Genomic DNA, 26,386 nt, shown 5'->3' with positions numbered 1-26,386 from the left:
TTGTTTAAATCTTTGTGTTCATTTATTGAAACACAGTGTCATATACTTCAGATAGCCAATGTTTGTGGGCCACGCAGGGTCCCTTCATCAGGGTGGCATAGTCGGTCACTGGTGCTGGTGATCCTCTACTTTCTCAAGCTTACCAGGTTTATCTTTGCCCCTTCACTCACTGAGTCTTCAGAGACAGGGTCACACTAGAGGCTGTGCCATGGCTCTGGACCTGGAGAGAACACTCTATGGCTAACACACTAAGGTTGGAAAAGCACTACTGGCAGAGTTCAGTGCCTGAGGGTTACACCAGAGGCTGTGCCATGGCTCTGGACCTGGAGAGTGTTCTGTGGCTGACATACTAAGGTTGGGAAAGCACCACTGGCAGAGCCCAGTGCCTGAGGCTCACATTCCAGGCTGGCCAGTGGGGTCCTGGTATGGCCTCCAAAGCTACTGTTGAGGATACACAGTTCTGGTCAGCTGACCAACTGAATCAGCATATTTGACATCTTCATTATAACAAATATCTTTATTTTAAAAAATGTAGAAAATAAATTAGGTTTTTCCAAAGCAGAGATAAGAAACAGGCATCAATCTTCTAGGGAATTGGCAAAAACTAAGTCATGGCAGTTGGAGGCAGGGGTACAAACGTTTAAAAATCTCCTTTAGAATATGAACCAGGCCACCTCAGTCTGCAGACCCAATTGCAGTTGCATGAGGTGCTATGGTTGGAGTTTTGCTCATGCTGACAGAGACTTGTCCCTGCTAAAGGTTTTGGTCTAGTAGGAAACACAGCATACCTTAAACATCATTATAGGCCTTTCCATATGTATATTAATTTAAAGGACATGGAGGGGAATTTACTAAGGCTTGAGCAGACAGAATCTGGAGCAGCTGTAGATGGCAATCAATCAGTTTCTAGTTTTACTGCAAGTGTTTCACTTCAGAATCCTGATCAAATGTTGGTCCAGTGCAATACATTTTTTTTTCTTCCATAACATACATAAGCCTTTAGGAACTTTCATGAATTCAAGTCAGGGTTAAAATGTCATATGCTGATACAGAGCTCTTAACCCTTACCTATGTGGGCCAGTTATAAAAACACTGATTATACTTTTCACGCTTTCATTTTTTCTGTCTTTTATTGCTACAAAGCAATGTATTTCAGGCCCCTGAGGCACTGTAGGGAATTAAGCTGGGAATTGTAAAAAGGCCTTTATTAGTCAAAGCCTTGAACGAAACTAAAAGATGGATTGCAGCCCTGATGTTATAAAACGCTGCCTTGTGTGACTGTTATTTGTTCCCACAGTTTCTGCTGACACCTCAAGCAGACCCCAAGAAGGCTATTCTTCCTTTGCTTTGGCTCTGTTATTAGTCTATTCAATAAGTAGAAAGAAATCACAGTTACTTTTTTGGACACTATGACAACAGGAAGTCAACCTGTGAAGGGACAAATTCAGAATCTCTTTTCTCTAATGACTACACTTTGCAAACTTTTCAGTTCATCACAGAAGCATTTGCACTGAAGCGATACAAAAGACGTTTCAAAATAAAATGAACTAAAATGAAAAGTGGCTATTTAGAGGAAGTCTAAGTTCTAAGTTTTAATTTTGTAAAAATATGTACTGGTTACTACCAATACCATTTTTAAATGGGTATTTTAAACTATGTAACAGAAAGAATACACAATAAAACAGGGTTAACTGTATCAACCAGCAACATTTTTAGCATAGCAATAGTTTAAAGCTGAACTCTGGGATAGGCAAATATTGTCTTGAGGCATGTGTATTCTTAGTTGAATTTCAGTGTGCTTTGTGTATTTTCTTCCAGATCTGTGCTTTAAGTCAGTGTGATTCCTGTATTAAGACAACTCACTGCTGTTCTCTCTCCTTGTGCAGAGTTTTCTACAAACAGCCTGTAGTGGGTGGGGCCAGCTGGGCCCCTCTCACAGTTATGCTCTTTGCACAGGCTATGTGCAGCACAGTGATGATGCTTCTGCAACTTTTACAAGGTAAAAATTGGGTTTGTAAAGGCATTTGGTGCACACAAAGTACATTTATTTCCTTTGTGGCTAATAAAAATATATTTAAATGAAAGTGTTTGTGCCCAAAATTCAGCATTAAAAAAAGGAATATGCATCAAGGAGCATATAGTATAAACAAATGAATGCAGCAGGACATAAAGGAATGCTCTGTCATAGATAAAGCACAGTGAATAAGTGTTGTTATCCTAGGACAGCAAGTTGCTTGCAGGATCACCAAATAAAAACAGAGGGGAAACAAGCTTCAAATAAGAAAACCAATGCAGACACAACATCTAAGGACTGTTTAACTGCAATACATAACATTTGTACTTAAATGTAGGTGTGTTTTAAAGTTGCATTTGCAAACTAACAACGTTTCTGTGAAGTAGAACTGACTGTGGTTGAAGCCTCAGAAACTAATTTGGGGGAGTTCACAAAAGCCTCAAAGTAGTATTAAACTCTCAAACTTTTCTTAATAATTAATCCAAATCAAATAAATATACATGGTTCAGCAAAGTATTTCTTTACATTTTTACCCAAACACTTACAGTCATCATGTTTCCAAACAGCTCCTTCAACTCTCTCAGTATAGCTTCCCTAAACTTCCTTGCCAGTACAAGATCACAGATCAGTCTCCATTAACTGTCCATCTACTAGCTTGGAAGAAGGAGAAGGAAGGAGCAGGGGGGTAGCTTGCTTTGCTGTACCTGTGTATTTTTGTGGAGACACAAAGCTTACTAGCACACACAAGGGTGGCTCCAAGGTAAAGGACCCGCTCTAAAACAGGATATCCAGGCCAGTTTTATCCGGGCCAGTGCTCAGGTGGTAGATTCTGCAGGAACTAAAACTTTTAAACATTATAAAGCAGCATGCATTGTAAGTGATTTCATCAGCATCTGAAGTAGCTTATAAAACTTCTATCTTTAAAGGAGAACTATGGGGTTAAGGCTTTTCCCCATAGTTCTCCTTAGGGTAACGGGACCAGCTGCATGACTGGCAGCTGGCTCTGCCTATCTAGAGGCAGAGCCAGCTGTACCCGCCTCCTCCCCGTCCGTTCCACCAGTTAACGCTGGCGGATCGGGGAGGGGGGAATCCAGCCCCTCTCCTGTCACGGCAGAGAGCCGTCACAGGATCGAGAGGTGAGCAAACGCTGGTATGTGTTCGCTCACCTCCCGATCTACTAAGCCGACCTGTGACAGTCTCATTGTCACAGGTCGGGTAGAACTATGAGGTGAGTGAAAAGCACTCACCTCATAGTTCTCCTTTAATATCACTGTAAGACCTGTTTTCTGACAGTATTTGTGGTCTTGTAATGCGTGAGCCAAATTCACAGAAACCTTGCGACAATTGTTTTGGAATTACAGACTTCTGTGGCAAATCCACACAGTTCTTATTAGTGACTTATTAGTGTAGTAGCATCATTGGACCAAATTAAGAAACACTCTTTGACACTTTTCCTAGCATGAAATTGGAGTAGAAATTAGAGCAGTCAGTAGCAGGTCAATACCAAAAAATTTACATACACGTTAATGACATGTATGTGAACATCTCACAGATACCAATATTTGTCATGCAAACGAAGGACAAAGAAAATTGCGTGCAACTGAAAACTTTGTAAATTACTGTGGTTATGTTTTATTTTGTTCAGCCTTGGGTGCACAAATATCTAAAAACAGAAACTGCTAAATTGGCACACAATGCTTTTCCATATGTATCTGTACAGTTTCTAAGATTAGTACTCTGGAAGAGGGTTATCAGTGCACCGAATGTGGATTACAAGGACGCATGACAGGGGTGAGCTGCGTTTTGTCTTTAGGCTCCAAACACAGAATGCCCTCAGACAGCATGAATCAGCCCCTCCCAATTCTTCCACTGAAACCTCTATGGTAGTGGTCTGATGATGTACTGAGTAGATGACTGAATCACCCTTATTTGAATGCACTTACAATGAGCCAATCAGGCTTGATACAAAGGTTTTTCCACCCTGGATGCTGGTTATCGTAGATTTGTTTTATAGTCACATTTTTACAAGTTTATATGCATACTGTGGAGAGTCAGCAGGGCTGAGAGCAAAGAAGGGGTCAACTTGGGAGGGCAGGTACTTCCCCTACAGCCCTTCCTGTTAAAAGGTAACACAGGTGAGAGAGGAGTGGGGGAAGCTGAGAGACAGACAGAGCGGTATGTGTGTGTGTCTGCTCAGAAGCAAGTGGACTCTATCTTGGTGAGATCACCTAAACGCACTACGCAGTGCAATCTTATTGAAGGACTTTATCTTTATGTTTGATGTTTGCTGAGGAAAGCCTTTTACTTTACCATTTTGCTGAAGAAAGCTGTTTGTTCTGTTACCGCTGGATGAAATAAAAACTGTTTATTTATATCGGACTGTGTTGAAGACGCATGTGTACCCCTGGGGTTCCCCACAATACATATATAAACATATTTCTTTACCAGTTGCATTTATTAAACACAGAGGATATTATAAAAGGTGACACAATTCAGCAGGGAGATTCTAAAAATACAGGAAAAATAACAAGGCCAAACAAGCAAGACAACAGGGAATATGCACCAAAGAACATAAGTGTTCCTCATGTGTTTTCATTAGCTGGGTTAAACAAATATAAAATGTCAGATGGTGTGAACCATACATTGCATGCTTACAGTCCACCAATCAAATGCAAAAAAATATAGAACAGGAGCAGAAGATGGATACAGCAATAAGTAATCTATTTGGCAGGAAATCCTGATGCTGTGGCTTGGACTAGTTCTGCAGCAAAGAGCTAGGCCTACTGTTAATTATGTTATTATTAGAGATGCACCGATACCGATAGTAGTATCGATATCGGTGCCAATTCCGAGTATTTGGGCAAGTACTCGTACTCGCCCAAATGCTCTGATGCCTAGCACGAGTACTTCCGGTATCATGAAGCCGGGCAGCGCATTATTACGCGCTGCCCGGTTTCGCGATTGACCGGAAGTTGGCCTCATGAAGTAAGGTTACCTTACCTTAGTATGTGTAGCCTGTCATCCCAGGGGCCTCTCCAGCGAGAATGCGCCTTTGTCCGGTATCCAGCCCGAGCCGTCCAATCAGGAAGCCGCGCGCCGTCTAATGACGCGACACCCTGCTTTCTGATTGGCCGGGAAGCTGGCTTCATGCTTCCTCGTCATCTCATGACAAGAGAGCATGGAGGCGGCCTCCCGGCCAATCAGAAAGCAGGGTGTTGCGTCATTATACGGCGCCCGGCTACCTGATTGGCTGGCTAGACGGCTCCGGCTGGGTACCAGACGAAGGCCGCGTTCTCGCCGGAGAGGCCCCGGGGGATGACAGACTGCACATACTAAGGTAAGAGGGGACTTTTTTGTTAATCGGGAACCCGGGTGGCGACTCTTTACATGCTGCCCTGCTTCCCGGCTAATCAGGAAGCCAGGTGGCGAGTCATTACATGCCACCTGGCTTCCTGAATGGGACTTCCGTTACTCGGTAATTGGTATCGGCGAGTACCGAAAAAAAATTATCGGTACTCGTACTCGGTACCAAAATACCGGTATCGGTGCATCGCTAGTTATTATTGTCCTCTTAAAGTGTATGTAACAGTAAAATGTTATCTAGATTTGAATTGTGTGTATAAGGGTTAAAACCTCTGTTACAGTTTTATTGTTGTCCCTGCTGTGGCAATTCACCCCTCATTTTGTCCTGTTGGCCATTGTCACTGAGAGAGAAATGGAGAGTTGTCACCAGAACAAGAGGAGAGGAGGACTGTTCCAATGACACTTGAAACTTTAGGAGATTTCCTCATATGCCGTTGCATATCAGGAAGTGAGGGACAATCTCCTTACAGAAACAGCAAAACATAACCCGACAAGGGTTTAAACCATTCCCCCCTCCATCTAAAAAAGCCCATCTATGGGCAAAGAAAAAAATATATCTTTGCAAAGGGGCTACTCCTGCACTGCAAGGGTTAAGTGCCTATTTATTAATATTTGCTATTCTATATAGTAAATATAGGAATTTCTATTTAGTAAATACAGGAAACTGAATCACTTGGTGGGGAAGGGGTGGAGGTTCAAGCTGTAGAGGCAACACTCAATTCTGTTTGAATGTTGCCTCTACAGCAGGGGCGCCCACAATTTTTCGTCCGGAGATCTACTTTTCAAATGACGAGCTCAATGAGATCTACCAACAAAAAAACGCCTGCATTCAGGGGTGTGAGGGGGCGTGACAGTGCATGGAAGTCAATGGCACTGCAGCCACGCTCCCAGTGCAATCGCCCGCACCTGGAATACAGGCAGATTAGTGTTGCATGCACTATTTTTGCAGATCGCACTGGGGTGGAACGCAGGCATTAATGTGCCTGCGTTCCGGATGCGGGCAATCACGCTTAGGGTGGGGGGCATGGCTGTGGTGCCATTGACTTCAATGCACGCGCCCTCCCGCCCCTGAACCGAACACTCTGGAACGCAGACTTTGTGGTGTGGACCGACCCTCTCTTCTCTCTCACCTCGCGCTCTCTCCTCTCTCTTTCCCCTGTTTCTATCTGCTGTCTCTTCTCTGTCTCTTCTATAATTTTATCTGCTGTCTCTCTCCTGCCTGTCTTTTCTTACCTACACTGCAGCAGCTTCCCAAGTCTCCTTTCTCCTTCCCGTTTGCGGCGTCTGACACATTCAGCCGCACGAGCACCGCTGGAGGACAGGACACAGGTCAGTGAGCCGATCGCGATCTACCAGTGTTTGCTTTGCGAATTAGTGATTGAACACAAACGATTAGGTAAAGACCTTGATCCAAATAAACCAGTGGCAATACACTTTGCTCAATTGAATCACCAGATACACGAGCTTAGGGCAATGGTGATCGAATATGTGTCGAAACCTAACAATGGTGGTGACAGGGGTAATATTCTGTTACATCGAGAAGCCTATTGGATCCATACGTTAAGTACAGTAACACCTAGAGGTTTAAATACTGCCCTATCTCTGTCCTGTTTTTTGACTGACTAGGGCAGTACTGTGTGGCTTTATCCTCCGTCGGTTTCCTCTTTTTAAACTCCTATTTTTCTTTATTTTGTTGCAAATGTGCTGACCACTCATTGTTATTTTCCATTTGACCTTTGCAAATTGGCGATATATGGTGGATGGTCTGTCTTAAATATTTAAATAGTCATATTTTTGTACCGAAGATTTATATGCTTATTTTTTATATAGATAGTACTATTTTTATATTGATACCTGATATGTATATTTTTATATTGAGCATCTACCTATATCTCTATGCCAGGTTAGTGGAATATCTATGATTGGATCAGCACATGACCTAATTGATCTTTGATATTATGATTTTCTTTGTCACTCTGTTTTTCTAGTCCGTAGTGTCTGTATCTGTGTTGTTATATTATATTTATATATGTTGCACTTGTCACTTACTTAGTTATCTATATTACCAGCTTATTGCCTAGGTTGATGGTTCTGGATCGTAATTATTTCAGGTTGCAGCGTTATTTTATGCTATTGCTCGATTTTCGATTTGATGATGTCTCTGGTCACCATGACAATGGATGACGCGGATTCTATGCGCTGGCGCACTAGAACTAAGGGCGAAGACTCGCAGCGCGATCTCCGGTTTGTGATATCCTGTCGCTCTTTGGCCACTCCAGCGCCTGCATTTGATTTATCTGCATCCCTGAACTGGACCTTAACCACACACTGGACTCTGATTGCAATGGGTATGATATATGTTTCTTAAGCTGGTATTTCACCGTTTGTTTTTTGTATGCATTTGAAAATGGCCGATTTTCCCGTCATTATGATGTCACAGGGGGGTGTTGCTTCTGGCTATTGGTTAGCCTCATGAGGTATATATGTGGTTATCAAATGTCAGTGTATTGTCACTCTTTATGCCCTGATGAAGAGACCCTGTGTGGTCTCGAAACGTTGGCCATCCGTGTTCATCACTACAAGCACCATTGTCTTCATAGGATTTCCCCTTCTATCCAATTTGCATTCACACATCACAATACAAAGAACCTACTTTCTAATAATCGTCTTTATGGCATATGCCCCAATTTAAAATGCTGCCAGTTCTAATTACTTCAGTCATCTAATAAGAAACATTGCTCTAACATTAACCCTTTCGCTATGGGATACGGTGGGACACAACCGCTTGCAGCTGGCCACATCAATATGCCATATGTCGGTGGCTTTTACTCTTCTGCTACAAGCTCATGGTCGCCTTAACGACTATGAACTTATACCAGAAGGGTTCTCCTGACTCTTCCCTGTACAATAATAGCTGTCATCATGACAGTTATTAACAACAATTCCAGGTGCCACCCCCCCCCCCCCCCCCCCCCCCCGCACAGGCAGTGCCACTGCCGGCATCTGTCATCTTCTCAATGGCTGGAACTGCTCAATGCTTATCCTTGGATCCCTGCTGCTCCAGCGCCTGTTTTGGCTGAGGCAGCGGGAATCCAAACAGAAACGGATGGCTGTAGCCGGGGGGAAAGGAGGGAGCCGCTTGTCAGGATGGCCGGGCAGTGTGCAGAGGAGCCACGGTGAGAAGAGACACTGTCATCCAGTCAGTTTCAGGATGACAGCGGCTCTGTGCGTGACCGAGTGGAGGATCGGTAAATATCTGTGATGTTTACCAATTCTCTGTGTGCAGAGCAAACACTGGAGTGATCAGCCTATAACTCCAGTGTTTATAAATAACTGGAGACACATAGTACTATGTGTCCCCCCTTATGAATGAACAGAAAGTGTTTTACATCACTTCCTGCTCAGGCATGAGTTTCTCAATGGGGAGAATAACTTACTACAAAAGCTTCTACCCATTCAGAAACTGGTTGATAGTAAATATTTTACTATCACCAGTTTCTGAATGAATGGGATGCCTCTGTCTGAGAGCTTTCTATTCATTCAGAACAGAGGCTGCAGAAAAAGAGATTGAGTACTCTGTGTAATGAATTTATTTTTCTATTTCAAAAAGGAATTGTCAGGGGTCTGTTTAGACCCCTGATATTTCCCCAAAGCCCCCCGCCCCCCAGTAAAAAATGTAATAAACAAAATAAAAATAAATAAATAATAGAAAATATATAAAACACAACCTCCCCACACACACAGATAACATACACATGCAACAGTGTGGACCATATTGTGGTGTACGCCATGCACATGTGCTGTGGTGTGTTGCTAGAATGCATCGCAGTGCTTTATTTTTCTTCTTTTTTCTTTTTAAAGTACACTTGTAGCAACACACACATTAACACAACGCACAAACAATTTTTAACATCAGTTGCTTATTTACAGTTTTGCGTTACTTTTTTAAAAATCGTTTTGCAAAAAGGCGCAATTTAACATTTACAAATAATTGTTATTTATTAACTCAATATAGTTTTATCTTTTAGATTTAGTTGTAAAATATTTTTTTGTGTGCACTGATACTGATTTTAGTGTTCCTTTATCAATTAATTGTGTATTTATATCAGTTTAATATGCATTTGATAAACATTTTCTACCGGGCCTGTACTTTCAGACAATATATGGTTTGGGGGGTCTTTCCCAAACAATAGCAACGCAGCAGTAGAAAACCAAAGCAATGGGAAAAATTTCAAAAATGGTCTGGCCAGCTGAGATTAAAAGTGTTCCGGAGGGCTTGGTAGCAAAAGGGTTAAGCTGTTATCAGCCTAGAAAAGGGCCTGAACAGTGGAGGCACTAATGTCATGGAGATAACAGCTTAAGTCTACACATTAGTTTTCTTACAATTGCTTAAAAAATAAAAGTAAAACTTGCTAAACTGGGTCCGACATATAATCCAATGGATTAAAGATTATCAACAATATTGCCTGTTAGTTATCTGCTTGGTCTTTTAAGAATCCAAACGATTTAATTGCTTATCTCTGTTCAAGACAAGGTCATCAATAGCGGATATTAAAGCAAGGAATACCCAGTAGTAAAACGTTGTCCAACAAGGACTCAAACAATGATGGGTAGCCAATCACTTTGATGCACTAACGTGATAATGTATACAAATCCTTTAACAGGATTCTCCAGTATATTCAATTCTGAACTTTTTAAGTAATTGTAAAAGATATGCCAATATTGGCTTGATTTTGTGTTCAGTGATGGCTAGCTGATCATCACAGAAAAAAGAAAAAGTTCCCTATTTTTCTGTGCTGATAAAAGTTTGATTTTCAGTCCTGACACAGCAGGTGATATGTACTGGTATTTCCAAGGCCTTTCAGTGTCAAGGTTGTTTAAAATATGTTATATGTGCATATCATAAACAGTTCTTTAAATGAAGATCCTCTAATAACAAGCACATTTCGTGTAGGATCAGCATCATTTTATATGAGCCTAATTTTAGTCTTGCTCTGTTAAATTGAAGTTTTATGTTTTTTAATAAATCGTTTAGTAAAAAGAGCTCTACTCCATTTCTGATCATTTAGAAATGTTCATATCACTCCCAGGTTTATGACTTAATGGAGACCTAGGGAAATACATTAGGCTGCCAATTGCAATAAACTGCAAAGTTGTTAATAATCATGCCCGCATTCAGAAACATCAGACGTAACACAATATCATTTCACAGCCAATGTCAACATGAAATATGGATCCATGGAGACAGTGGGGTTGATTTACTAAAGGCAAATAGGTTTTTCAGTTTGCAAGGGACTTTCACCTAACTTAGTGAATAAGATGACAATTAACTTTGTAAAGAATACTTAGTAATTGCAAGGAAAATGAAAAAAAAATATTTGTTTTGCCTATGATTGGATGATGGAAGTCAGCAGTGCTTTACCTCATTCACTAAGCTATGGGGAAATTCCCTTTCAATGTGCAAAATCCTTTAGGAAGTGAACAGCCTATTTCCCATTAGTAAATCAATCCCAGTGTTTCAGACTGAATGTTTGGGGCATTATCTGCTTCATGTTGTGTTTCTGAAGTCAATTAAACCATTAAGACCACAGTGCCTTAAAGTAGATCTATTTTTTGTTGGGATGGGAAAGGTTATACATCGTTGGCCTCTATTCAAACACTTACAAGAGTCAATCACTAGGTGTAAAGCACAGTGACCCATAAAAAAGAAAACAAATCTAAATTTGCTTTACTGTAAGTCCACAGTGTCTATGTTTTTAGGCACAGTGTATAGATTTTTAAGTGTACATGCCATGATTTCTCTGCCTTCCTGACCTAAAGGTGCCCATACACTGCTCGATTCTCATACAAGAATCGCGGGAAATCCCGCGATCATACGAGAATCGAACAGTGTGAACGAAGACGTGCGACCGTTTCTAATGTACGGTCGCACGTCTTTTGTCTAAGGAGCATGTTAGAAAACCAGCCGAGAATCGTACGATTTTGGGCTGGTTTGAATAGTGCTCGGGAGACAAATGCCGAACGGGCCGGTGTGCGCACGCGCACACTGCCCGTCGGCATTGCGGTCATCAGAAGCCCGCCCCTCAGGGGGGTGGGCTTGCGATGATCGAGAGTCAGATCTGCCTGTCCAAGATTGGCAGATCGTACGTTTTTTTAATCACTTTACAACCATCGCAAGACTAAGGTCTTGCGATGGTTGTACAGTGTATGGCCACCTTAAGAGAGAGAGTCTCTTTTCAAAACTGACAAGGTTGTTCTATAGCAACCTTGTTGATTAATATGCAGAGACAAATTTAGCTCCCTGCAGAAAAACTATGGTCACACAGTTGTTGTAGTGTTGAAAGGGACCACAACAATATACCAAGCAAGCAGGGCAGATAGTTAACAAACTGTGCTGGTCACTACTGGGTTAAGAGTAATGTCCTAAGACTAATAAACAGATTGCTGTAGTTCTACATTACCTACATTTTATTGTACGCCATCTTTAACTTTATTAACCGCCCCCCGGTCGGCCGTTGTAAAAGAACGGCGGCCGGGAACTTCCTGGATGTAACAGGCCATCTCTGCTTCATCACCTTCTTTGAGGGGTTCTAGGTCTTGGAGACCCCTAAAGTCTCCATAAAGAAGACCTGTTACATCTCTACAGGGTTTCTTAGCCCCCTATGTGATAAAAATAACGTTAAGTGAAAAAAAAATAGGAAAAAAAAGGTGCCAAAAAAAATTAAAGTCACACATGAAATGGAAAGGAGGGAGCCGCTTGTCAGGATGGCCGGGCAGTGTGCAGAGGAGCCACGGTGAGAAGAGACACTGTCATCCAGTCAGTTTCAGGATGACAGCGGCTCTGTGCGTGACCGAGTGGAGGATCGGTAAATATCTGTGATGTTTACCAATTCTCTGTGTGCAGAGCAAACACTGGAGTGATCAGCCTATAACTCCAGTGTTTATAAATAACTGGAGACACATAGTACTATGTGTCCCCCCTTATGAATGAACAGAAAGTGTTTTACATCACTTCCTGCTCAGGCATGAGTTTCTCAATGGGGAGAATAACTTACTACAAAAGCTTCTACCCATTCAGAAACTGGTTGATAGTAAATATTTTACTATCACCAGTTTCTGAATGAATGGGATGCCTCTGTCTGAGAGCTTTCTATTCATTCAGAACAGAGGCTGCAGAAAAAGAGATTGAGTACTCTGTGTAATGAATTTATTTTTCTATTTCAAAAAGGAATTGTCAGGGGTCTGTTTAGACCCCTGATATTTCCCCAAAGCCCCCCGCCCCCCAGTAAAAAATGTAATAAACAAAATAAAAATAAATAAATAATAGAAAATATATAAAACACAACCTCCCCACACACACAGATAACATACACATGCAACAGTGTGGACCATATTGTGGTGTACGCCATGCACATGTGCTGTGGTGTGTTGCTAGAATGCATCGCAGTGCTTTATTTTTCTTCTTTTTTCTTTTTAAAGTACACTTGTAGCAACACACACATTAACACAACGCACAAACAATTTTTAACATCAGTTGCTTATTTACAGTTTTGCGTTACTTTTTTAAAAATCGTTTTGCAAAAAGGCGCAATTTAACATTTACAAATAATTGTTATTTATTAACTCAATATAGTTTTATCTTTTAGATTTAGTTGTAAAATATTTTTTTGTGTGCACTGATACTGATTTTAGTGTTCCTTTATCAATTAATTGTGTATTTATATCAGTTTAATATGCATTTGATAAACATTTTCTACCGGGCCTGTACTTTCAGACAATATATGGTTTGGGGGGTCTTTCCCAAACAATAGCAACGCAGCAGTAGAAAACCAAAGCAATGGGAAAAATTTCAAAAATGGTCTGGCCAGCTGAGATTAAAAGTGTTCCGGAGGGCTTGGTAGCAAAAGGGTTAAGCTGTTATCAGCCTAGAAAAGGGCCTGAACAGTGGAGGCACTAATGTCATGGAGATAACAGCTTAAGTCTACACATTAGTTTTCTTACAATTGCTTAAAAAATAAAAGTAAAACTTGCTAAACTGGGTCCGACATATAATCCAATGGATTAAAGATTATCAACAATATTGCCTGTTAGTTATCTGCTTGGTCTTTTAAGAATCCAAACGATTTAATTGCTTATCTCTGTTCAAGACAAGGTCATCAATAGCGGATATTAAAGCAAGGAATACCCAGTAGTAAAACGTTGTCCAACAAGGACTCAAACAATGATGGGTAGCCAATCACTTTGATGCACTAACGTGATAATGTATACAAATCCTTTAACAGGATTCTCCAGTATATTCAATTCTGAACTTTTTAAGTAATTGTAAAAGATATGCCAATATTGGCTTGATTTTGTGTTCAGTGATGGCTAGCTGATCATCACAGAAAAAAGAAAAAGTTCCCTATTTTTCTGTGCTGATAAAAGTTTGATTTTCAGTCCTGACACAGCAGGTGATATGTACTGGTATTTCCAAGGCCTTTCAGTGTCAAGGTTGTTTAAAATATGTTATATGTGCATATCATAAACAGTTCTTTAAATGAAGATCCTCTAATAACAAGCACATTTCGTGTAGGATCAGCATCATTTTATATGAGCCTAATTTTAGTCTTGCTCTGTTAAATTGAAGTTTTATGTTTTTTAATAAATCGTTTAGTAAAAAGAGCTCTACTCCATTTCTGATCATTTAGAAATGTTCATATCACTCCCAGGTTTATGACTTAATGGAGACCTAGGGAAATACATTAGGCTGCCAATTGCAATAAACTGCAAAGTTGTTAATAATCATGCCCGCATTCAGAAACATCAGACGTAACACAATATCATTTCACAGCCAATGTCAACATGAAATATGGATCCATGGAGACAGTGGGGTTGATTTACTAAAGGCAAATAGGTTTTTCAGTTTGCAAGGGACTTTCACCTAACTTAGTGAATAAGATGACAATTAACTTTGTAAAGAATACTTAGTAATTGCAAGGAAAATGAAAAAAAAATATTTGTTTTGCCTATGATTGGATGATGGAAGTCAGCAGTGCTTTACCTCATTCACTAAGCTATGGGGAAATTCCCTTTCAATGTGCAAAATCCTTTAGGAAGTGAACAGCCTATTTCCCATTAGTAAATCAATCCCAGTGTTTCAGACTGAATGTTTGGGGCATTATCTGCTTCATGTTGTGTTTCTGAAGTCAATTAAACCATTAAGACCACAGTGCCTTAAAGTAGATCTATTTTTTGTTGGGATGGGAAAGGTTATACATCGTTGGCCTCTATTCAAACACTTACAAGAGTCAATCACTAGGTGTAAAGCACAGTGACCCATAAAAAAGAAAACAAATCTAAATTTGCTTTACTGTAAGTCCACAGTGTCTATGTTTTTAGGCACAGTGTATAGATTTTTAAGTGTACATGCCATGATTTCTCTGCCTTCCTGACCTAAAGGTGCCCATACACTGCTCGATTCTCATACAAGAATCGCGGGAAATCCCGCGATCATACGAGAATCGAACAGTGTGAACGAAGACGTGCGACCGTTTCTAATGTACGGTCGCACGTCTTTTGTCTAAGGAGCATGTTAGAAAACCAGCCGAGAATCGTACGATTTTGGGCTGGTTTGAATAGTGCTCGGGAGACAAATGCCGAACGGGCCGGTGTGCGCACGCGCACACTGCCCGTCGGCATTGCGGTCATCAGAAGCCCGCCCCTCAGGGGGGTGGGCTTGCGATGATCGAGAGTCAGATCTGCCTGTCCAAGATTGGCAGATCGTACGTTTTTTTAATCACTTTACAACCATCGCAAGACTAAGGTCTTGCGATGGTTGTACAGTGTATGGCCACCTTAAGAGAGAGAGTCTCTTTTCAAAACTGACAAGGTTGTTCTATAGCAACCTTGTTGATTAATATGCAGAGACAAATTTAGCTCCCTGCAGAAAAACTATGGTCACACAGTTGTTGTAGTGTTGAAAGGGACCACAACAATATACCAAGCAAGCAGGGCAGATAGTTAACAAACTGTGCTGGTCACTACTGGGTTAAGAGTAATGTCCTAAGACTAATAAACAGATTGCTGTAGTTCTACATTACCTACATTTTATTGTACGCCATCTTTAACTTTATTAACCGCCCCCCGGTCGGCCGTTGTAAAAGAACGGCGGCCGGGAACTTCCTGGATGTAACAGGCCATCTCTGCTTCATCACCTTCTTTGAGGGGTTCTAGGTCTTGGAGACCCCTAAAGTCTCCATAAAGAAGACCTGTTACATCTCTACAGGGTTTCTTAGCCCCCTATGTGATAAAAATAACGTTAAGTGAAAAAAAAATAGGAAAAAAAAGGTGCCAAAAAAAATTAAAGTCACACATGAAAAAGAATTTAAAAAAAACACAAACATTTTTTAAAGTCCCCACCCATACATACACGCGTGCAAATATGCGTTGGGTGCGCATACGTGCGAGAACGACGATTGCGCCCATTACGCCACACATGTTACATATCGCCGCGAACGTCGCAGTGAGAGCAATAATTCTAGAGCCATTAATCACTAATTACACTAAATTGATGAGCGGTAAAAGCTTTTAAAGCGTTGCCTATGGTCAATTTTGGGTATGGTAGTTTTTTACGATTTAGCAGGTGACATGTTTGGTGTCTATTTACCCGACGTGACCCTGTCTTTTATTTTTTACCAAAAATATGGGTAAGAATAAGTGTATTATAACATAATGTAAACATTTTCAGTAATTTTTTCCTAAATATAGTAAAAAATAAAAACCCCAGTGGTGATTAAATAGATGATTAAATACCACCAAAAGAAAGCTCTATCTGTCCCCAAAAAATGGTATACAATTAATTTCAGTACAGCGTTGCATGACAGAATAAATGTCAGTCAAAATACTGCAGCATTGAATACTGAAAAATACCCTGGCCAGGAAGGGGGTGTAAACACTTGTGACACTGATCTCCAGACAGCCCAACTCTCCTGGGCGCTCCGGGAGTCTCCCGCTATTAGATAGCAGCTCGAGGCCACCCGGGAGAGAAACACTTTCTAAAGCAAAGTTTTGCTCTGCTCAATCGAGCAGAGTGAACCTTTTCCTGCTTTTTTTTATTTTGACATCGAGCCGTTGGCTGTCGTCAAAATAAAATAAAAAATTCACCATAGCATTGAATTGCTAGATTCCTATTGGCTATTTCAATTTGCAATATATAGCTATAGCTATAGCTATTGCACCCACTGCTGCTGTCAATCAGCAGAGGGGACCTGCAGTTCTCCATCAGGTCCCCCAGAGGGACCGAGCAGAACAGCCGAGCCTAATGCCGTTCAGCGGCATTCGGCTATTTACTCACTGCTATTTGGCATCTATGAGAATAGACCGAACAGCAGCGAGTAGCCTGATATTGGATCGGCTGAGTCAAACTCTTGCTGAACTTCGGGTCTCCGGGGCGACCCAAAGCCGCCAGATGTATGGCTGATTCCAGCCGTGTATGGCTGATTTCAGCCGATATTCGGCTGGAATCAGCCGTACCATCCTGAAGTCACTTTGCTTCAGGTCAGTCGTTCGCTCGGCTGCCTACGGCAGCTTAGTGAGTAGACCCCTTGGTTTTCTTGCTCAGGGATGGAGCATGCTAGCATACCTATTCACCACCACACTGCTATGCTATTGACACAAGGTAACTCTTTTTTTTTACCTTGTGCTAGGTGGGCCGCGCACCCCCCTACCTGGAACATGGTGTCCACATCGTCTTGATGACCAGTATCGACACCGACTGTGGGACAGTCTGGACGTGGAGTGACGGGAGTACTGGGACACCCATTGACTCCACTCTTCTACTCTTTTTCATCTCCTCTTCAATGACTTTACATCTGGAACTCCAAGGAAATATACAACATACAACACCTTTTATCTCCACAGGGACGGTGCTTGCATCTAACGGACCTGTCCCGCCTCTTTAACATACCATATCAGCACTTCCTACAACACTGCCAAATCTCCTGCTTCATTAGAACTCGCCTACCTAAATCCTCCTCTATGGCCTCCACATGGACCCTCTGCCATATGCTTGCTACCTCACCACCCAAGCTATCCCTATCCTGCTTACATCTACTTCTTAGGGACTGCGACTCAGACATCCTGCCACAGACATCCTTCCCGAATTTCGTTCGCCCGTGGGCCATACTGACGGGGCAATCTTTAGCAGACACTTACAATACCATTCTCCATGGTTGGCATAATGTATGTAAACATATTGTTTGTGAAACATGGAGAGAACTTCAATTTAAACTGATCCTTAGGGCTTACTACGCGCTTAACTTAACCCCTGTTTCCCCACCCGCTGATTGGCTCCTTCAAGTGTTCCCTTCCTTGCCCTGACCTAATACATTTGATTTGGAATTGGCCGACCATCCAAACGTTCTAGCACCAGACATTCACTTACATGCATTCTCTGACCCACGTGGTCAGGGAACCTCACCCTACTCTATGCCTCCTTTATGACTCCTCCCAGCAACCGGGTCCTCGCCCTCCTCCCCTCTCCTCTTGGGAACATCAATGCCTTTTAGCATCCAAAAAAGCTATCCTAACGAAGTGGCTTGTTACAGACGCCCCATCTGTGTCGAAAGTACGAGCTATTCTCTTTAAGCTTATGCTTCTGGAGAAACTAGACCTGAAAATCAAGACCTGTCGAACGGGCAAATTCTTTCATAATTGGACCACCTATCTTACTTCGGAACTGACGTTAGCACAACTCAAGGATGTTATGGCCTCTTTCCAAAACACTCACTGGTACCTCATGGCCAAACTTGATGGCTCCTTAGGGGCCTTGGACGTCCTGTAACACATCTCACCTGATGGAAACCCGCCATCCTGACAGATGTGCCTGTCTCTAGCTTTCCACCTGACTATGCTGCCTACTGCCAATACAATACACCTTTGACACCCTTTCACATATCTCTTCTGTTGCCCCCGGAATACACCATTTCCAGCTCTTGATACATTGACAAATTTACACTTTCCAACCATATTTTTTCTATCTTTCTTCTGTTAGAACCTCCACCTCCCTCCAGTTTTATTGTTTTATCAGTCCATTGAGGTTCTCTTTTTGCCTTTGAATTTTTATTCTTTGCAGTTATAAATTGCTTTTTATTTCTCTACTCCATCCTGTACATGCCTTGCCCATACACATCATATGTAGACATATGTGATTCTTTTATGGAACTCTGTAACAAGTCTCCCTCCATGATGTCTTTATTGATGTGTTTCCATTTCTGATTTCCAATTTGCAGATGTTTTATCATCATGCATTTTGTATTGTACTATTGAAAATTTGAAACAATTTTTATATGCTTAAAAAAAAAAGAGTTGTTCCTCAACTCTACTTGATCACTCCTGAATGTCATTCTAATGCTGAAATCACTACATCTGAAGCTCAGTCCTTCTTCTCCGCATCTTCCCATTGTGGAAAATACTGGTGCTAGTCATACTGTACACAACTAATCCTCCCAAAGATAAATGAGGACACAGTTTCAAAAGGATACAATCAGATCTCAACTAAGCCAAAGATAAATGAGGCCCAACATTGTACTTCATAAGTGAAAATACACTTGTGTTATATAACTGCAGAAAAATAAAATATATTTTCTTTTTTCATTCTCTTCTTTTACTTAATTTATTTCCATAGAATTAATTTTTTAAATGTGCTTTAAATAAATATAAAAGGAACATTCTTATCGAGAGAACAGAAATTCCGAATTTATGATGTGATAATGTGAGAGATAGAAATATTACTATGCCAAATAAAGTTTGAGGGTTTTGAATCATAATGTAGTGTACTGCAGGTACAGTACAGGATTAGAAAATGACTCAATACCAAGTTTGGTTTGCCCACGTACTTACTTTTTATGGGTATAATGAGCTGAGGAATGACAGGCAGAATCTTTGGTCCTCCGTGCTCTAGCATGTCATGGACTCCCTGACGTGCGAAAAATTCATAGGGATGTACCATTTCACAAAGACCATCAAAGAACAGAGGCAAGTAGTGATGATAATCTAATTTCTCAATCTCCACCTAAACAGAAATAGAGAATAAATGATGATGAAATAAACATACATCAGAAACGCAAGAGGCAAAAAACAACGGTTTAATGAAAGAGATGCCACAGCTTAAGCCATACTTACAGCTGCAATGTTTTTGCTATTAAAGACACATTGTGGGAAACAGATATTCAAAATTACTCTAATTGACTGAATACGAGTTCTAGTTTGCCTGAGGGGGTTTAGCTCCAATGGGATTCTAGTCTAACTACTGAGGCAGTCTGTCTACATTTTCCTGAGAAGTCAAAACCAAAAGAACAGACAAATGTATAGAGATTTTTTTAACTTTTCACAAAAATGCTTGCTATTTTCAATACATTAAAATATTTTGCTTCATTTTGACCTGCCTTTCATGAAATTGCTGTTAGGAAATGATAATGGAATTTCCATTAACCCAGATGCTCCTGATAATCATAAAATCACATTTAGTTATTAAAATGACATGCCACACACATCAGAATACTACTATTGGGCTATTATTAAATAAACAACAATTTCAACCCAAGTAGCTTCTTATTACATCCAGTGTGCGACTGATACTATGGGGTCTATTCACGAAGCTGCCGAAGGATCTGGCCGTAGCTTCGGCCGATCCTCCGGCTAGCTTCGGCCCCAGGACCCCTTCGGTTCACTAGAACCGAAAGAGTGCTGTACGGGCTATTCACAATAGCCCGTAAAGCTCCCGATCATGGCAGAGCGGCTGAGCCGAGCCGAACGCATATGCATCGGCTCGGCTGAGCCGTGCTGAAAGCCGAAGCTGGCCGAGCGGCCAGCCATTGGCCTGCTTCTGACAGCTGGGCGGAGCCAGCCGTGATCTTACGGCTGGCTCCGGCCACTTGCAGTGAGATCAGCGTCCCTGGTTACCTACTAACCAGGGACACTGATCTCCAAACAGCTAACTTTCGATGGCACCCCGGGAGTCTCCTGCTCCCAGCAGCCAATGAGAGAAAGACCGCTGTGTCCTTTTTTTTCTTTATTCTACATAAATCCAGAATAATAATAGTCATAATAAATATATAAACCAATGAAAATAAAGGTTTTATACAATATATATACATGCTGTGAGAACGATATGTAAATAATTTTGTTCAAGAATAAAGTGTAATTGAAGCTCTTGAAGTAGGTTATAAATGGCATTTTGCATATTAATTAATTTGTTAAACATTATTCCCATTAGAAAGGAATAATTTGTGTACCTTTAATCCTATCCATCACCATAATAACCCAGTAGAGATATACCTAGCAGACATGGGCTGTGCCACACCAAACATTTAAATATTAATTATGTATGAATTAAAAAAAATTTATTTAGCATAATCTCTCTGTCACCATCTACCATCATCTTTATACAAGTCTGAAATTGTAGGTTTTGGTCAGTTTGATATACTGTGCTATATAATGTAGGTAGCAATAAACTCAATGGGGGTGATTTACTAACCTAAACACACGCACGCACCAGGTGCGTGTGATTTTCACACAGCAAAACATATTTATCAACCAAAAAGTCTCTAAAAGCATATTTCCACTAATGTCATATATGTAAAAATCATGCACATGATGCATATATAATGCTGCTTCACAGTTTAGACAAAAATGGTTAGCTCATTTACATTCCTGCATTCATCAACGCAAGCAACACAACATAGAGCTAATTTACACAACATCACCTTGGAATTCATGCAGGGCTTTGCACAACACACCTGCTGGGTGTGTACACACTACAAAGGTGTCTAGATTCCACCAATAGATCATGCTGGGAGGGAACACACTACAGAGGTGTATACTTGTTCGTGGCGTGTTTATAAGGTTAGTAAATCAACCCCAATGACTCAATTCTATCTACACCAGTCAACATTTAGTTATGTGAGGTATATTCACCAGAGGCTATTTTATCTGTGTTCTTTATTGTTTCACAGTGCTCTTTAACCCCTTCACGGGAGACGTATATCCCGCCACGAAGTGCCCAAATGAGCCCACAAATTTGCTGCTTGACAAGGCTCTTAACTGCTGAGAATCAGCGATTACCATTCATTAATGGATGCCTCGGTATGGAGGCATCTATTAATGAAAGAGTTAACCTTTTTCACACACCCGATCCCCTTCAGGAATCAGGTGTCTGACAGTGAGAGCAGAGTCGCATTTGCAGCTCTTGCCATGATAGCTGATATAGATCGAACATAGCTTTTATAGAAAAAAAGGTTAAAATGTTAGGTTTTAGTTTTAGGCCGAGTAGTACAGAAACATTTCTAAAATTCTAGGGATGTGAGGTTTTTCCAAATAAAGGACAGATAAATGAATGTATTTATTGTATTTTTTTTAGCTGTGCTGTTTTTGTAAAAAATACTACAAATCAAAACTTGGGAAAAGGTGTTTTCTTTATGTTTTTTCCTCTTTTTTTATATTTTATTTGGCCTAAGTGACGTGTTAGGTACACATATGTGATATAAATATATAGCCCTATCTGTCCTCTAAAAAACAACATATAATATGTGTGGGTGCACTTTGTAAGAAAGTATATTACTGACATGGAAGAATCATACAGCAAAAATTTAAAAGTGTGTCAGTCATTTACAAACAGAAACGAAAAACATGCTCAGTCATGAAGGGGCTAATGCAACCTGTTACTCCGATACACATAGGGGTCTATTCACTAAGCTGCTGTAGGCAGCCGAGTGAGCGACCGACCTGAAGCGAAGTGAGCTGAACGCTGAAATCAGCCGTACATCGTGTGGCTTCGGGTCGGCCAAACATGCTCAGCATGTTCAGCCGACCCAAAGTGCAGAAGGAGTTCGACCCAGCCGATCCAACATCTGGAAAAATAGTTTAAAAAGTAAAAAAAATGGAAAACGATTGTGCGGAGCTAGCAGTGACAGCTAGCTCCGCCCCAATTGTTTTCTATTGGCCGGGCGGGTCTGCTGCCTTAAAAAAAAAATTGCCATATGAATGCATTGCTAGATTACTATTGGCTATTTTAATTTGCAATAGCCAATGGCAAAGTAGCTATTGCACCCGCCCTCTGCTGCTGTCAATCACTAGAGGGGACCTGATGGAAAACTGCAGGTCCCCTCTGCTGATTGAGAGCAGCAGTGGGCGGGTGCAAAAAGCTGGTTTGCTATTGGCTATTGCAAATTGAAATAGCCAATTGGAATCTAGCAATGCATTGCTATGGTGAAATTTTTTTTTATTATTCCTGGGCGGCTGGGAGCGGGAGACTCCCGGAGCGCCCGGGAGAGTTTGCTGTCTTGAGATCAGTGTCCCTGGTTAGCTGGTAACCAGGGACACTGATCCCTCTGCAAGTGGCCAGAGCCAGCCGTGAGGTGACGGCTGGCTCTGCCCAGCTGTCAGAAGCAGGCTCTCGGTGGCCAATGGCCGGCCATTTGGCCAGCTTCGGCTTTCACCGAGGCATATGCCTTCAGCTCGACTGAGTCGCTCGGTCAACTTCGGGAGCTGTACGGGGTCCTGGGGCTGAAGCTAGTCAAAGGATCAGCCGAAGCTATAGCTAGATCCTTCGGCTGCTTCGTGAATAGACCCCATAATCCTCTTTTGCCAAACCTACAATCTAACTAGCTGCATATTGCTATTGGATAGGCTCTAAAATTTTCACTAATGATTCAATAATGAACAGGTTAATTGAACAGAATCATAAATCCTGAGATCAGACAGTCTTTGACTAGCATGTTTACAGAGGGTATAACAGCACCTAAAAGATACAGCCAGTCAGACAGAGCAAACAAAAGCCACATCTGTTTTGGTCATACACAGGATTCAGCAATGCAGAGATACTGACACATTTAACGCTTTTTCCACCAAAATAAACAAGAAAATTAATTACAATGATTAGTGCATTGTCTTATTATCAAGAGGGAGATTGCTTTTAGTATCTGGGTGAAGATTTCATTTGAAATAGATCTGCTCTTCACAAAGCCTAACTATATGCCAAATTACTCTGCATTGCACGACAACACTTTATTTCAGTTAATCTCATTTGGTTGAATACAATGATTAAGCTTGCTAAGTACATTCATAAACTGTTATTTCATACAGCTAGCTTACAGTGGTGACTATAAAACACAATTTTCTCCTTTTCCCTATGCTATTTTGTTCCCTGTACATTTTTTGCCAATGGCATATAATTTGTAGGACATCACAAACAGGAATAATGAATAATGTTTGTTTAATTAGCCATATGTTAATAGTTTACGAGAAAGACTGCAGAATCTGTTTTACGATCTGAAAGAAAATAAAATGATAATTTGTGCTATGCTGTGCTGTGCCAAACAGTTTTCTGAAATGTATTTGAGGAAAATTGCTGCATTCAGAGTGTTTGCTGTTAAAATGTGAGCTTTTGCAAAGAATAAAATCATCCTTATGGTGCTCAGACCCACAATTTACAAATGAAATCGCAGCTTTGGTTTGCCTTTCTTTCTTTTCCCTTTAAATGTTAAATCCAAATAAGCATGAAATAAAGGAAACAAATCTGCTTCCAGCATAAGAAAATATATTTTCATCTTTAGTAAAGATTGTAAAGTGCATAGGTGTCCATGCTATGTACAAGCAGTAAAAGAGCTTTACAACAAGCCATCTCAGATCTCTCTAGCTGCGTGTACTGTGAAGTAATTCATTCTCAAAGATGCTAAATGATTGCAACAAAGACTCTAAAGTCAGTTTCAGTTAGTGTCTACCAGCTTAGAAATACTTGCTGTGTGCTTACATTAGAGGTCTGGAAGAGGGCCAAGTTACTGCTACAATGAAAAATATTAGTAAAAAAAAAAGCTGAGATTGTTCTACCCTGTTGGAGACTTTGAAGATTAATTTATCCAAAAAGCCTTTAGCTACAGAGGTGAATGATGGCTTGCTTTTATGTATGTTTACAGTTTGCTTACTATATGTAAATACTTTAGCGTACATAGTATGGGCACAAGTTCACTTTAACATAGCCAAATTTGTATAAATAGCAACAAGATCCAGGGAAAGAACATCTTGGTCGTGAACCTCACTGTCTTAAAGCAGATCATTACCCCCTTTGACTAAGAGGGTTATTCATGAAGTAGCCAAAGGATCCAGCTGTAGCTTCAGCTGATCCTTTGGCTTACTTCGGCTGCTGGAGTCTTTTGGTTCCGCCGAACGCATATGCTTCAGCTCGGCCGAGCCGCAGTGACAGCCAAAGCATGGAGAAAGGTCGGCCGAATGGCTAAATGACAGCTGGGCGGAGCCAACTGTGATCTCATGGCTAGCTACGCCCAGTTGTAATGATAGATCAGCATCCTCAAATGACCTGGGGACGGTGATCTGTCATTAAACAACAACAACTGGGAAGAGCCAGCCGTGATGTCACGACCGGCTCCACCCAGTTGCAGGAAGTCTCTGACAAGTGTTGGCAAGATGTCACCACTAGCTCTGCCCAATTGCTTATATTTTGCTGGCATCTGTCAGATACTTCATTCAGCTGTGGGAGTTCATAGCGTGCGGTTGGGTCGGTGGGCGTAATTTTTTTTAAATGTATTTATTATTTTTTTCATTTCGTCGGGTTGCCGTCATCGTGGACAATGCTGGACGTTGTGAATGACACTGAATTACGTCGGTGGATACAATTTGTTTTTATTAAAGGACTTTATTTTCAAATAAAGGATTTTTTAAAAGTCTGGCCTCTTTTTAAAATGTTTTACTTTAACCCTTTAGTGAATAGGTAGGAGTACAAGGACCCCTTACTCATTCACAAGGGGGGCCTCATCTGGGTGCCTCTTTAATAAAGGGGTACCCTAATGTGAATTAGCCCCGATGCCCACACCCCTACAACCAATGCCCCAGGGCTTACTGTGAAGAGGCTCTTGTCCCCATCAGCAATGTGACAAGGTGCTTTTCCATGGGCACCCTCCCAGTGCCGAGGGCATGTGGCCTGGTATATCAGGCCTGTGCTCGGATTAAGGGTCTGGTTGGGAATTTTAGGGGGGACCCACATCTTTTTTTCCCCATTTTTGGGGATGGGGTTCCTTAAAGGCCTGGTATGACTTTATGGGGGCTCCCCACACACTTTTTTTCTTTTTTAAAAATGGGGTCCCTCCTAACTTTTTTCTTTTCTTCTGTTTTCATTATTTTCTTAACTTTTTTAAAAAATTCTGTTTTTACATTTATTTAAATTGTTTTTAAACTTTTTAAAAAATGTGTTTACATTTTTTTCTATTCTGCTTGCTACCTCAGAGGTAGCGAGCAGAATAGCTGAACAGAATGCCGCTCGGCAGCATTCGGTTATTCACTCACTGTTGTTTGGCCCCTTTGAGAATAGGGACGAACAGCAGCGAGTGAGCTGCCGGAGCTTTGGCTCAGCTGATCCAGATATTCCTTCTGCACTTCGAGTCAAATTTCTTCTGCACTTTAGCTCAGCAGAACATGCAGAGCAGGTTCTACTGAACGAAGGCAGCCGATGTACGGCTGATTTTAGCCGATGTATGGCTGAACCTAGCCATGTAGGGCTGAAGTTAATAGCCGAACTTCGTTCAGCTCTGTTCACTTCAGCTCGGTTATACACTCGGCTGCCTTCAGCAGCTTTGTGAATAACCCCCTACAAATCACATTAGCATACAGCTCTGCATGCTGTTATGAAATCATCTCACAATCATTAGCTAAACCCACATATTTTTATTTTACTTACAATTTATTTTTCTCCACTTCCTGGTCCACTTTGGCACAAATTAAGTAATCTGTGCCCAAGCGATGCATCCTGGGAATGTTACATCAACAGTGCATTGCTGGAAAATCTCATCTGTAATCTCACCAGATCTCATGGAAAGGCATTTTCCTCCCCTGAGATGATGTGCATGGTCACATGTCCTAGTCACATATGCCAAAGTTCCAGGAAGTAAAGGGAGATCTACTAACTTGCCCTTGTCAGAAGACTGGGGAAGAAACCACCCTAACCCTAAGGTATGCAAAGAA

At 41.2% G+C, this 26,386-nt stretch overlaps 1 protein-coding gene across 1 annotated transcript in view; it reads right to left on the bottom strand.

Annotated features, from left to right (window-relative positions):
- PACRG (PARK2 coregulated) overlaps window positions 1-24,991 on the bottom strand; it is a 251,225-nt gene extending 226,234 nt beyond the window's left edge. Inside the window, exons 1-2 of the mRNA XM_018567854.1 lie at window positions 24,986-24,991; window positions 19,256-19,427 (exon numbers count right to left, since the gene is read on the bottom strand). Coding sequence (XP_018423356.1) covers window positions 19,256-19,427; window positions 24,986-24,991 — 178 coding nt within the window. The remainder of the gene's footprint in view (window positions 1-19,255; window positions 19,428-24,985) is intronic.
- Window positions 24,992-26,386: the final 1,395 nt, after the last annotated feature.

The sequence above is a fragment of the Nanorana parkeri genome, unplaced genomic scaffold (assembly GCF_000935625.1).
Source record: "Nanorana parkeri isolate BGI_ZX_2015 unplaced genomic scaffold, ASM93562v1 scaffold1104, whole genome shotgun sequence".
Taxonomy (NCBI): Eukaryota; Metazoa; Chordata; class Amphibia; order Anura; family Dicroglossidae; genus Nanorana; species Nanorana parkeri.
Note: the sequence above shows the minus strand (reverse complement) of the source record. Positions and strands in the feature narration are given on the sequence as shown.